The 15,401-nt window shown below is 36.8% G+C and overlaps 1 protein-coding gene across 1 annotated transcript in view; it reads right to left on the reverse strand.

Moving 5' to 3' along the window:
- Window positions 1–14,284, reverse strand: part of LOC131070906 (replication factor C subunit 3) — a 67,666-nt gene extending 53,382 nt beyond the window's left edge. Inside the window, exon 1 of the mRNA XM_058006578.2 lies at window positions 13,839–14,284. Coding sequence (XP_057862561.1) covers window positions 13,839–13,922 — 84 coding nt within the window. The 5' untranslated portion in view covers window positions 13,923–14,284. The remainder of the gene's footprint in view (window positions 1–13,838) is intronic.
- Between the last annotated feature and the right edge of the window lie 1,117 nt (window positions 14,285–15,401).

Here is a 15,401-nt window from a genome sequence, read left to right on the forward strand (position 1 = left end):
CAATAAGAAAAGAGGGTTGCAAACAGAAATTTGAAAACCATAAACACGTTAGTGTAACCACAATTTCCACTAACAGCGACAATAAAAGAAATTTAGAAGTCCATTTTACACAAAAAGATGAAATTATTTTCAGTTAAGAATATAGGTTAAAGATTGGAGAGTAAATGATCAAGCAAACACATGAATCAAAAAGAATGTCCTATAAGTGTTTAATTCGATTCTTTTAAAAGACATCCATAATACTCAATCACGTAAAGTTGGAGAGATCTTACTCAAATTATCGACAAGAAACAAAAAGAACACTTCACCAGCAAAAAAATACATATAATGTTGTTGTGGTTGTAGAAAAGACATATTCAACCGATTTTTGAATGAGCTTGGAAAAAGGCTCTGCAAGTTCAAAGGCGAACATCCCTAGGGTTCCCCCAGTGCAGGGGTCTTCTTCGTGGTTGTGGAGGAGGTCGTACGACCTCCTCCACTAAGGTAAGTCGTTCTTTCCTTTCCTATTTTTTCTCTGCATTTCTCACTCATGTTTGGTGGGTTTGTTTCAGTTCGTGAGGTAGGGTGCGTTAATGTGCCCGTATGGATGGAAATCCAATTCATGGGGACATTAATCCGGCTCACCATGCCAATAGTAATGAGGGTGCCCTTGCAAACGGCATCAAATCCGCATTGATTGAAACCCCATTTTCCATCCCTAAATCTGCGAAGTTCGACACGAATTTGGTTACCCTCTCCATAGGTAATGGTGAATTAGAAGGAGCAAGTAAGCAAGCTACTCCCTCTGTCTCTAGCCTTACTATTTCTCCTAATTCTGAAATGATCAATGCTTTGAATAATGAAAAGTCTTGTTTAAAAAATGTTGTTATGCTTCTCGTGGTCGTGGATGTCACTAGGTGCTCGGCCTGCAAATTTTTAGACGAATGTTTCAAAAATGTTTGGATTAAGAAATTAGGGTTTCAACTGTCCTTCTGCAAAATGATTCAAAAAGGGCTTTTTATTATTTTTTTCAATGATTCTAAATCCCAGATGACAGTGATTGAGAAACAATTGTGGTCCATTGGAAAATGTACATTTAGGGCCCTCAAGTGGTTCCGATGTTGTTTCTAAATAGATATTGGCCTTATCTTGCCCTAGATGGATTGTGGTTACAAACCTCCCTCCTCTATTCCCTAATTGTTGGAATCCAAAGGGAAGGTGCTTAGGGTGGATAACACCCAATCTTTAGTTCCTCATACGGATGCTAGAGAGTTTATTTCAGTTAACCCGGGCAAAGATCTTCCCAAGTTTATAGAAATCAATGTCGATGATGATACCATGGTCTGCATTATCGAAACCCTTGGTGGGATTAATGCATGTTTTCTATGTAGGCGTGAGGGCCATATTCAGAGGAATTGCCCTATTTTGTCAAAGCAAAAACCTCCTAATAAACCTAAGAGCTTCTCTGAGGAGGGTCTCCCAAAGCAAGTAGTTAGTGAGCCTACCCTTTTTGTTTGGGCTCTACCCGATGGTACTTCGAATGTTGCTCAAGGGCCTATGTTGGAGAGGCTCAACTCCTTGAAGGAGGCGATGAGGCTATGATCACCACCCTAACCACTAATCTACCCTCCTTTGACAAATCCCTTAAAATTGGGGAATTCAATGTTGACCCCTTGCCTCATTTGGCTATCTCTATCTCATTATCTCAACTAAGAAATGCCAAGAAAGATACCCATGACTAGTTTATTCAGCCTAGGGCTCACAAGACCAAAAGGAAGAATGCTCAACAGCTTGTTCTGGAGAAGCTTAAGAACAGGGATTGTATGATTGAAGTTTCACAATCCCCTATCAAGCTCTCTCCCATTGACCATGCCTTTATTCCAATGGATAATGATTCCTAATCTTTGTCGTCGATGGTTAGTGTGACTAAAAAAAAATAACCGCTCTCTTGTCAAAACCATAGTTTAGGATATCGAAGAAAAGAGACATTCTAATGTGATGTTGGGTGAGTCAGATAATCTACCTATCCCAAATGAGAAGCCTCAAGATGGTGAGATTGAGTGTGGGTCCTCCCCCCCTGGAGATATGCAAGCTACCCACTCATCCCAACCTCACAGTAGCATCAATCCTTCTAGCAATTACCATAACTCTAGTGTTGACAAGGATAATGCATATTTTGATATAATTATTGTCGATCCTCTTAGGGGAAATGAGGCTTCTACCGAGAACCATGACCTGGCCATAGTTCCATATGCTAATAATAGAGTGAGTCTCAAAATAGACAACTCTGAAACTCACCCATTAGAGTTTGACCTGGAGACTGGATCACTATCCAATGAGTTGGTCTCTAGAGAGGAGCAATTGTTAAATCAGGTCAAAAAGAATAAGAAAGATGAATGTGAGGTGTTGATTCTTGCTGGAAATGGCCTTCTCACTAAAGCTAGAAGGAAGAGAGGGAGACCTAAAGGTAAGCAGTCGCCTCTGCCGAAGAAGAAGGATAATAACAAAGAGCTTACTAAATGCTTTGACATCTTTAAGGCTGCTATGGACATTGTTCAATAACGTGTCTCATGGATTTGAACTACATATCTTGGAACGTTAGGGGTCTTGAATCCTCAGTCAAGAAATATGTTGTCAAGTGGTTTTTGATGGAACATAAACATATTGATATCATGTTGTTAGAGGAAGTTAAATCCACTAAGTTCACATTGGATGTGAACCTTAGATTTATCTAGAAAGAAGCAATCCCTTTTCTACCAAACATGATAAAGAAAAGGAGGAGTTGTCATTCTGTTAGGAGGCGGGTGGGATAATAAGGTTGTTGATTAATGGTTGCCCCCAATGCAATAGAGTTGTGTGGACCATAATTTGCATCCAAGACAATAAATTTGGAGTGTGTTCCCTTTATGCTTCTAACAATCACAGAGAGAGAATTAACTTATGGAAGTGGTTATGCATTCTCCCGGATATCCCTTGGATAATTGGAGGGGACTTCAACATAACTGAGAATCAAGAAGATAAGTCGAGAGGATTGGATCTAGAGTGGAAAAGTGGGGTGAAACTCTACTCGGCCAGGATGAAGGAAAAACTCAAACTCTATGATCCTCTTGAAGGAAAGACGAATGGTTATGGATCTATATGGTACACTTGGTGTAACTACCAACAAGGAAGGAGGACTTACCGTAGGCTTGATATATTTTATGCTAATAAAGATTTGTTCTCCTTCAAACACGAGGAAGATGGCTCCATAGTTAGGGTATGCCCATACACCCTATCGGATCACCATCCTATTAAAGCTCAGATTGCATTAAATTCTAATGTTGGCTACCTAATAAGAGGGATGATAACTTCATCCTCAATACTAGCCTACTTAAGGACCAGGATATTAGATGTGCTATCTACATGATTAGGCAGATTAATAAATGGGACTGCCACACCGTCTCTACTATCAATAGATGGAATAAGAATGTTAATAGCTGGAGGATCTTGCTACAAACAGTGGAAAAGAAAAAAGCCAAAGATGAGAGGAAACTTGAAAGGGACTTGGTTGACAACCTTATGATTCTAGAAGCTCAAACTCAAATGGACCCTACCAACCATGATTTAGTGCAATTGTTGCCTTGGACCAAAAATTTCACTTAGGGGCATTCAGAATTATAAGATTCAGGGAATCAAAGGGCCAGGATCAACTGGTTAGAGCAGGGAGACAAGGGATCCAAGTTTTTCTTTAATCTGTTGAGACAGAAGGAGTTCAAAAAGAGGATCGATAAAGAATGGGAAGAAGGCAAAGAGTTGGTGGGCAATAATGACATTAAAGACGCATTCTTCCTTTACTATAAGAAATTGTTTTCCTCTTAAGCGAACTCATCATCCAGTTAGCTTGCAAGAGATAAGTGCAAAGCCCTCATACCAAGGAAAATTTCGAAGGAGGCTAATGTGCTCAAGAAGCCAATCACAATTGAGGAGATCCTTAAGGCCATCAACACTCTTAACAATGACAAGGCCTCCGGCCCTAATGGCTTACCTATTGAGTTCTACAAAGATGCTAAGGAATGGATAGGCTTGGACTTGCTATAGGTTTATGAGGAAGCATTAAATAAGGGCTCTTTGGGAGCCAATATAAAAAAAGGGGTAACTAAACTGCTCCCCAAAGATGGGGACAAATCTCTTATCAAAAATTGGAGGCCTATTACTCTATTAAATGTTTCTTATAAAATACTAGCCAAGATTATTGCACTCAAATTAGTGGATATCTTAGCCAACTTTGTGAGTAATAATTGGACTGGTTTCATCAAGGGCACATACATACTTGAAAACCTTATACCAATTGGGAGGCAATGAAATAGGCCAAATGCACCAATCAAAAAGTGGCTATGTTCTTAATTGACTTTGAAAAGGCATATGATCGAATTGAATGGAGTTTCCTCATCGTGATGTTGGATTCATTCAGTTTTCCTAAGGAGCTATGTCAGATGGTTTAGATTCTACTTAATGATGCCTCTACTTAGGTGGAGGTCAATGGTTCTCATACTCAATCCCTCAAATTGGAAAGATCCATTAGGCAGGGGTGCCCTCTGGCTCTGGCCCTTTTTGTTATAGCATTTGATGCTATATTCTACCTTCTGAGAGAGTCTACTCTCTCCCCAAGGGTCAAGGGTATCTCTTTGCCTAACAAAGAGGACCTGGTTAATATACAGCTTGCTGATGATACAGTCCATTTCCTAGAACTTGAAGAGACAAACATGGACTCTTTGATGGTGAAGCTTATTTTCTTTTGTGAAGCTTCAAGGGCTAAGATTTCTTCTGCCAAATCCACCCTGCTTGAATGGGAAGATGGCCCCCCTACATGGTTCAGCAAATACAATTATCAATGGGGGATCTAACCAAGTTAGATACCTAAGTATTCCTTTTGCAATCAACCCATGTCTAAATGATATGTGGATGTGGATAAAAGGAAAAATTGAAAACAAGTTGGCTAGATGGAATAAGCAATACCTGTCCATGGCTGGAAGGATGCAAGTATGCCAGAAGATTCTCTCCTCTTATAGTCTTTACTACGCCTCTGTGTGGATGTTCAGCAATTATCAAATCAATGATATTCAAAAAGTAATTCGGAATTTTCTTTGGTCTGATGGTAGAGGTAACAAGAAATGGCATCCCGTCAAGAGGAACTGGTATTGCCTAAACAAGAAGATGGGCGGCTTGGGTCTAAAGAATCTTAAGGTGCAAGGGATTGCATTAGCAGCTAAATGGACCTTTCACGCCTTGGATGGTAATCAACCATGGAAGGTTCTCATTAGGAATACTGTTAGACTTGTTGTTCCTAAACAGGCCAAGACTTGGAAGTTGCTTCCATTTAGTGACCTCATTGCTGGTAATTTCCCAGTCTTCTCAATCGGCTCTAATGTCTTCAAAGTGATATGGAAGGCATGCGAATGTATTAGAAGCTTTGTTTCTCATAATAGAATCCTCAATAATGATAACTCTTTATGCAATGAGAGGTCTATTTGATGGAATCTATCCCACAAGGGTAGGCCTCTTGCCCTTATGCTGGAATTCTAAGGGTATTTGTTATTTTAATGATATCATTCTTAATGGTCAACTAATTTCTTAGAATGTTCTCAACCTAAAGTATCAACTACCTCCCTCCAACTGGAGAACATATTCTGTGTTGTGAGAAGCATGTAGCAGCTTACACCTGCCCAAGCAATGTTCGGTCGCTGAAGACAGATTCAGATCATTCACGTGGGTGGATGATACCCTGTTGACGAACACCAAGGCTAAAGCTGTTTACAGTACTCTATGTTGTAATGTTGATTTGATTGCTCATGTTCACTCTGTTTGGAACTTGAATTATAGTAACGATGACTAGCAAAAAGTCTTTACCATTCTTTGGGGCAGAGTTATCATGCCCAAAAAGAAAGGCTTTAAATGGTTGTTTAATCTTCATAGACTGCCTATTAAAAATAAGCAACAGGTTAATGATGTCTATAGTTTCTGCAGAGTTACTGAATCTATCATGCATATTTCTTTTGACTGTGTTGTGGCTAAAGAAATCTAGAATATATTTGGAATCAATTTCTCTAATTAATTGTCTTGCTATGATGTTGTTTTTGGTTTTATAAATGGCATTAAAAAGGACAGTAATCTTTTTTGGGCACTTTTATCATGCAAAATTCTTTGGACTATTTGGTCATTTAGGAATGAAGAGAAATTTCAACGTAAGGATAGATTGCTTATTGAGTCTTTAAGAAGACTCGTTGTTTTCAATGTTGAAATGTAGGTCACCATTGTTATAAGGCTTACAAAGAAAAAGTTTGAGAGGTTCATTTAAGATGGCACAACCAAAATTTACCTCTCAGAGCTATCGCATAGATACACATGGTCCAAGTTTAAGATAGAGAGATCCATGTTTGTCAATGCATTGGAGGCCTTCATGAATGAGATGGCAAGCAGGTGGAAAGGGAATACCAGGCTCAATAGCTAGCTGCAGTAGGGGCAATGAACTGGAACAAAAGCATCATCTGGATGGAAGGCCCCTTGGGGTGGATAGCTTGGGTGGATAACTAAATAGTTGGCACTGTCTATGAGTTCGGCTCTTAGTTTTTAGATGTTCGTGTATAGGTACAAGATTCTTTTTGTATATGGTCAAGCAATGTATGGACACAGAGCTTATATGTATATGGTCCTCGATGTATATGAGTCAATGTATAGGACCCTTTTTGTCCTTGGTTCACTATGTATGGCTGTAGCATGCTAGAGAACAGTAGGTAATTTTCACTGTCTAATGACATGGAGTACCCAATACCGTGATACTTAATGTGATATTGTATATGTTTTCCCATTATATTTAATATAAAAAAAAAGACATTCAACCAAGAATGCCAAAGTTAAGAACCATAAATGCAATTCCTACAGTTTTATGCATGTACCAGACAATGATATTCCTATCTGATATATACCTTCTATTCTCACTGCTAAAAACTAGGGAAAGGAAATAGAATGACAAGAGAACAAAGGAGATATCCTGCCAAAACTGATGTCAATACACTCTTCATCATGAAGGTCAAATCAATTCACAAATATGACGATGGGACCTAGGTGTTGGCTACACAAGGGCAACCGCATGCAAACTACCCCCAAAACTGGACATGTAAATACACCTCACTTAGTTGTCTAACTATTACAAGAAGAGAGAAATTACAAAAATGATTGTCGTTATTTCCTCCCTACTAAGCAGAAGATGTCCCCAACTTCTACATGAGTTGAGAATTATATTTTCTATACAAGTTATGTCCTTGAATCCAATTGGCTTGTGCCAGCAGAGAACCTTGATGAGCGTAGCCTTAGCTAGCTCATATTGACAACAACATGCATGCCATGCTGAAATTGAAGACCCAAGCAAATAGCATTAAGACCAACTACTTAAAAGAATGTAATGCCCATATACAATGGGTTCAGCTTTTGATATTGTTTGTTGGAAAACCTCCATACAAAGGAAAATCAAAAAGCTCTCCCATGCTCATTCTTCCACCATATCAAGAGCAAGAAGAGCAACAATTGCCTCATTAGAGAAAGGAGCTTCAACAAGAAATTTGATTGCTTAAGTGGCATCCATACATATACCAATTTACTATCATCTCTTATGTTTTGTGACTTGTGACAATACAAAAGAGAAGTTGGCAATAATCACACTACACAGTCCCTCAGGTCACCCTCCACAAACCTTTCCCTCTCACACATGCCACCTGATACCTCGTAGCACATTTCACTTACCCTTCCCCTTACTTCCTAGCATGCTCCCTTAGGTCACTTCCACAAGCTCTTCTCTTTCACACATACCACTCGATACATCCTAGCACATCTCAATTACCCTTCCCCCAATCTCCTACCTAAAAACTATAGGTTCAACCACAATCATATCCATCACTTGTGACAAGTTCAACCCAACTAACCTTGTATGCATTAGGTTAGGTAATGCTTAAAATGAGAAACTATTTAATCATTCCAAAGAAAGAAATCTACACACTGGTCTTGCATAATTCACTCTACTCTTCTCTTTTCTCTCTCTTTACAGTCACAGCTTCCAAGCAATCCTTTCTACCTATGTTCGAAAGACCCTTCTTGCTAGGAAAGCCTTTGTACATCCAAGGAAGCCACAAGTGTGATGCCCCTCTCCTACCACACTATTTGTAGTTTTGAAGGACTTGTTATTGATCATAAAATTACAACTACAACTCATAATTTATGAAATGGTAAAATTAATTATACAACATAATTAGATGTAAAATAATTATATTTAAATGCATTAAATGAATGCAACGAATAATAATATAATCTCCAAACATAATCCATTAATTAAGTTTATCAAATTAAGTTAATGGTTTAAATAATTAAAAGTTAAATGTAACTGATTAATTTAGCTTTTATTAAACTGATTTGATATTACAGATAATCAAAAGTTAATGTGAATGGCAAATTAATTTTAATAGATTTTGAAAGAGAAAATTTAGAAAGGTATCGATTAGTTCAAGGAAAGGATAAAATTTAATGAGGGAGAAAGCTTTTTCAAATAAAACTTAGCTAAGTTTGAAACCATGTTAATTTAGAATAGTTTCTATCAATAAAAAATCGACCTTCTATTTACGCTTGAAAAGTATAAATGCATGGAGGAGGATGGACGGATTTTGCAGAAGACTGATGGGAAGAGGTTTTCCAACTTCAGATTTTTTTTATATAAGCTTATGTGATAGTGTTCCATCTATGAGAAGCGAACCCTACCAATCTGTAACTGGTGGTAATGAAAGCGACTCAAAGCCAAAACCAGATATGAGGTGGAAGATTTGCTGCAGATAGGAGATTGCTGAAGAGATGGGCTGGACTGAGAGCTTCCAAATCGTGTCTTCAAGCTTGGGTGTATTGTGTTTTCTAGGTAGGCGAGAATCTCCTCTAAGCGTGTTGTGTGGATTTCTTTCTTACTTCTCTATGCTCATATAGATTACCGGAATAAAATTATGTCTGTGAATATGCTTCGGTTGGGTCTTTGATGTGTAGATGGCTTTATGATTTATTGTTTTAATCTTCATACTGTCTTGAGATTTATATTAAAATTTGTTCTGAGCCGATTTTAATGACATTAAATTCATGGCAATCTGTTACTTTTCTTTCCTATGCTCTTTCTCTTCTCTTGAAGACTTGTAATTATTTTTGCATTTCTGCAACTGTAAGTTTGGCCTTTGGCCTTTGAATGAATTGAAATTACATTCTTGCCTTCCTTCAACTTATGCATGTTGTGTATGTTTCTTTGCCTTCATCATCGGTGTATGTTATGTAGCCCTTCCCTCCATATATGCTGTGTTAACTTGTTTTTTCTAAGTGTGACTTGTGGGAATCCTTCTCCCCTCTTGACACTTAGCAAATTCTAACCTCCATACATGCGTTCAAGTCATTCATGCAACTAAAGTTTGTGCATCTCTTAGGTATTTCAGTTGATTCCTTGTGCCATTTCGGTTAGGGAGAGGAACAATCTCTTATCTTGGTGCATCACCTTCCTTGATTTCAAGCAATTCTCTTTTCCCTTTACCTCTGCAATTTGTTCGGATAGGCCTAGGAGTTAGTTTTGTAGTGTTGAGTTGGTTCAACACCTGCACCTTGATGGAGAAGGAAGTCGGCCTTCTCCGGAGATTCATCCCCCTTGCGCAAGGTCCCACACTTCGGGGTTGTTTCCATGTTTCACAAGGTTGCTGAATTGATAGCTCGGCAAAGGTGCAAGCTTTTGTGATAACAATGACCATATTACATCACCCTTGATTTTGTTTTGCAAGTTTACATTGTTAACTCCTATGTTGTCAATCTTAGTACTGGTTTGGATTTAGGTTCGCAGGATTCAATTTGTGGATTCAATTCAAAAAAATTGGGGTTGGGTTCATTTTGGGTTTGTCCAGAGAAAAACATATAAAACTTATAAACATCTACATATTTCCTAATATTATTAGTGTGCCAAAATATTTATTAACCTTATATAATATTAATAAAACTAGTATAATATAATAATCAATTATAAATAAAGTTTATATTAAGAAATAAATAAACTAAATAATTGCAACGTAAAACTTAATAAAGTTTATATTTTGCCATTGTCATATTTTGTAATTACAATTATAATATAAGGCCATCACAATAAATATGGACAATTATTAAGTTTATATTTTGCAATTAATATATTAAGGCCATAAAGTATATTTTGCAACCATAATTGCATGCAAGGAGTTTGCGTGATTAAAAGGGCAAAGATGGTGGAAGTGAAGCAACAAACTGAAATCATGCCTAGCAATCTTTGGGATTTGTTTTTATGCATCCAATAACATTAAAAAATAAATAAAATCTACGTTACCCGAGGACGCGTCCCCGGTTTTTTTTTTTCAGGCGTCCCCATCCTGAGGACGTCCCGGGGGCAAGGGACTTCTAGGGGACGTCCCCATAATTTTTGCATATAGACCGTGAATTTTGACAATGAATTCTATAAGCTTGACTTTGACTCTCAATTTAACACACATTTGCCATAAGGAACTCTGCTACTTTTTATATGTTAAGGTTCTATAATGTATATGTGCATGTTTTCATATGAATATTTGAAATTTCCCTATATCTTTACTTTTCCCTATTTTTATATAGTCGTCCCGAAAATTGGCAAAAAAAATCACTATCCTGAAAACATATACCCCGTCCCTTGCCGTCTCCGTCCCAGAAACTCAGGGTAGCATAGAATAAAATGCATCTAAACTAGTTGAATTCATTCATGGTTCAATGTGATTTGTCCAAGTTTCATCTAGGTTCACCCAAGCTCTTCCAAGACAAAACCGTAGTTTTTATAGTTGCTTGTCCATATCTACATTACGATCAACCCAAATCCTAAATTTGGGGACAAGTACCAACGAGCTAGAAACATAGTTTAGCTCTTATTGGTTGGCTTGGTCAACTTATTTTTCTAGTTTCCTAATTACTCAAAATATAAAACAGGCTAATATTTCTTAGTGTAAACTAACTACCCAAGTAAGCTTAAGTAAATGGAGGGTACATAACCACACCAACATGCACTTTAAAAATGAAACTTAGAGAGTGTTCTACAATAAACGAAGGCTAAAAATTCAAAAAGGGCCCTAGCAATGAGATATAACGAGGCATCCATGTACAATAAACCCAATAGAGAAGCAACGACTTAAACAAACCACTCCCATTACCCAAGACAACTTCCTTAACCAATAACAATGCTTGAAAATAAACATATCAACAGTTCAATGAAGATGCCAAATGAGATATGTTACTCCTCTAAAAATCTAGAAAGCTGAATTGATGCACCAAATAGTTGCAAGTTGATGAAGATGTATAAGAATTGGATGATAAGGAAAGTCCACTTGCATCAAGATTCAAACAACTTTCTTCCACATTATGAAGAGAAGTAGAAAAAGATGCACATTTAAAGTCTTCCCACTACAAAATAGTACATGAAGGAAGCAACAACAAAGTGTCTAGACTAGTTCATTTTTCTATAAATATGGTGGTGAAGGAAATGTTACCATCAATAAGGAACCAAAAAATGGATATTATCATCCAAAAAGAGGAATATCCAGTCCAATGGGAGGGCTTACAATATTTCCTTTGTATCCAAATGAGAACTCAAAAAAGGTGGATCACAAAGTAAAAAAGGAGAATAGATCACAAGTAAATATATTACATCCACTAAAAGAGGATCCACAAGACAAGGTGGATCACAAAGTGAAGGAGTTATTGAAACTTTCTAAAAAAACCCATAAGGGGACCTCTCAAAAAGTCTCAAAGCTCATGAGAGATGGGTTCTTTTGAATCCCTACTCATGTAATATAGCTCAGTGAGTTTGACTCAAAAATTATACAACTGAATCCTAATAAAGCATCGCATAACTTGACACACTATGAAAAATACTACCTAATTGATAGTGAAAGAGCAAAGGAGCTATATAATGAATGGTTGACAAGGCACAATAATGAGCTGAAGGTTTTGCAAATGGGATAGCAATTTGAGTGGGCTTTAATCTTGCAGAAAGCTCCATGGTTAAGCACACTTGAGTCTAAGTAGTACTGGGATGGGTGGCCTCTTCAGAAATCCTGATGTTTAATCCTTGTGTACATCAGCTAGATGCAATGCATGTTTCATGAATCGCTTATGCTCGTGAGAGATAGGTTCTTCTACACAACTACTCATAAAACATGCATTAATTAGTTCAATCCAGAAGCTATGGAGTTGAATACTGATAAGACATCATATTTATTTTTTGAAATTTTGATAAGCGTGAATTCCCCTTAAATAATATGCATGTTTGGGCCATATACACCCTGAAATTACAATGCACGTTCAGATCTGGGACCTAATCAGCAGGCATTTTCAAACATCATTACAAAATTAGCAATATTTGCCACTTAATGTTATATCTAATCTTTGTTGTTCTTTCAACAAATGAACAAATGTGCAATTCCATTTCAGCTGAGAAATATAACTCATTTGTGTTCTGCATGTATGAGATCAAAATAGCACACGAGTCCCCTAAATAGTTGGTTTAAGGTCTTACATACTGCATTAATTACATTTGCATAGCCCACTCGATCAAAAATATTATATTCAATTTAATGCTATTACAAGTTGAATATAAAGAAAAAAAAATTCCCATTTCTTTCCAAATGAAATAAATTGTTATTTTAGCGGCTTTGGCACAACTTTGCTTTGATTGTTTTTCAGCATCAAACAAAATTTCACAAAGAAAATATATAATTTTTTAGTTCTACGCATAAATTTGTGAGGTGACCTCAATTTTTTTTAATTCTTTTTTTCTCTAGAGGTAAGGCTAGGGTCCCATGGAGGGGGGCTTCCTAAAAAATAAAGCTGGAGCTACTGAGATTTTTAGTGAAATGCTCCGAAATTTAAGGAAGCTGCTGGTCTCGTGAATATGATATCTTTGTATGTGCATAATTAAAACATATAAAAATAATTTATTTCCATATTCAATTTAATGCTATAACAAGTTGAATATAAAGAAAAAAAATTTCCATTTCTTTCCAAATGAAATAAATTGTTATTTTAGCGGCTTTGGCACAACTTTGCTTTGATTTTTTTTCAGCACCAAACAAAATTTCACAAAGAAAATATATATTTTTTTAGTTCTACGCATAAATTCATGAGGTGACTTCGATTTTTTTTAATTCTTTTTTTCTCTAAAGGTAAGGCTAGGGTCCCATGGAGGGGAGCTTCCTAAAAAATAAAGCTGGAGCTACTGAGATTTTTAGTGAAATGCTCTGAAATTTAAGGAAGCTGGTGGTCTCATGAATATGATATCTTTGTATGTGCATAATTAGAACATATAAAAATAATTTATTTCCCTCCAAAACTATTTTTTAATAGAAATTAAACTTAGATGTTTGACAAGTGGCAGATAACATCCCTAAGCTGGTGGAGCAATTTCTAGCCCCACACCTTTTTCACCTCCTCAAATTTACATGCCTAAAAAGTAAGAGCTTCTATTTTTTTTTAAAAGATTCCAAATAATCAAACAGCACAAAAAAAAATTCTTCATGCGACCACCTCTTCCTTAAAAATAGAGCTTAAGCCCCCTCATGAGACCCATGCCTAAGCAATTCATTAAGTTTTCCCTACTGAGAACCTGAATACGTTTTAAACTCCTCAAGCTAGAAGCCTCTCGTGTAAAGAGCATTAATAACATTGCATTCGATTACAGATATATAAAAAATATGAAGGACAGTGAGATCATCACATATAACTTGTTGCAATTGGAAACAGAGTCTGAATTAACTATGAGAAACAAAAAATACCAGATTTTTTAAATTGTCCGCAATTTCTCGATGCACAATAATCTTATCGAGAGACCTGGGCCTGTACTTGTCTACCCACAGCATTTTCGCTCTTTATCTGATACAGCGAATGACGCACACTCCACCTCTATCCGACTTTTCCTTTCTATATGCAGTCTCAATGTAAAACCGTGACAATTGTTTTGGCGGGAGGATATCGCTTGGACGGAGAATAAATAACGAAAATATGAAACCTAAGAGCTTAGGGCAATTATCATCTTACCGCCTAAATTTGATGGCCGTATTTCCGCAAAATAGGATCGAAATTTTGGGAAGACAATCACGTGAAAGAAGGATTTTGGTCAGATTTTCAGAAATTGTGATTAAACATAAATCTAATTAGCCAATAGGATTTACTGCCGGTATACATGTCTTACGCTTAAAAACATCTTTCAGCCTCAAAACGTCTTTCGGTCTCCCTGAAAACCATTTCCCGATAGCTATTAAACAGAATTTTGTAAAAATTGGTATTAGGGATAGGACTTGAGCATGTTACAATTGTTGCAATAGAAGTGGTTGATTTAATACCCCAATTCTTGTTGATTTAATGTCTATTTTTTTACAACATTGCACTAATAGTTGTGACTCTGTGACTTTAATGTTGGTATTGCTATGATGCTCACCAATAATTGAAAAACAACCAATCATGTGATGCCACATCAGCTGCACAAGTATTAGGGCCCCTTTTGCACACCTATTGGTCTCTTTTTTTTTTGGGTTGTTTTGGACACCTTGGCAAAAAGCATGTTGATGTGGCATCATATTTGTAGGATTTTGCCAAGATCAAGGGCACAATAAAAATCATAAAAGAGACAATAGAATGACAAGAACAAACTGTATTCTCATCAATATGCAAAATGATCAACTGGATTAACCAATACAATGAATATAGGCCTGCTTATATAGGCAAGGCCATATGGATGTATGAGCACACAAATATGACATGTGGCTCAATGAGAAACAAGGGTAGGTAAGAAATACTAGGGGTAGGTAGGAGAAATAATATAATATTCCACAAGAGGTGGATGACCCACCGAATGTGGAGTGTAACAGCAAAATAAGACCACAAAAGGTGGAATTTCTCCTACAAGCTATATCCCTACGTGCACACTTCCCTAAGTGTCTCAAATCCAAACTACGAAGAGATGCATTATCCCAAGTTAACTTAAATAAGTGTAATAATATCCAAAATTAATATTTATTTACAACAACAATATTTGATGATGTGGCCCCAAAACCTTAGTTAGAAGCAACAGACTTGCCAAGTAAGCTGTTGTAAAAAATTGGGAGCAATTTGAAATTTCCACGTAAGATTTTGAGAAGCGTGAAGTTAGGGTGCACAACTACTAGGTCCTCTCCCCTATCAAATGCATAATTTCCTCTAGTTGTTTTACCTAATCCATTGAAAACGCATACTCATGCTCTTAAGATATTTTTATAAGCAAACAAGCAAAAATAAACCAACGGTCACATGTTTCTCTTTATACAATGTCACGACGTTTTCGGATGTGATGATTATTTGTT

The sequence above is a fragment of the Cryptomeria japonica genome, chromosome 1 (genome assembly GCF_030272615.1).
Source record: "Cryptomeria japonica chromosome 1, Sugi_1.0, whole genome shotgun sequence".
NCBI classification, from domain to species: domain Eukaryota; kingdom Viridiplantae; phylum Streptophyta; class Pinopsida; order Cupressales; family Cupressaceae; genus Cryptomeria; species Cryptomeria japonica.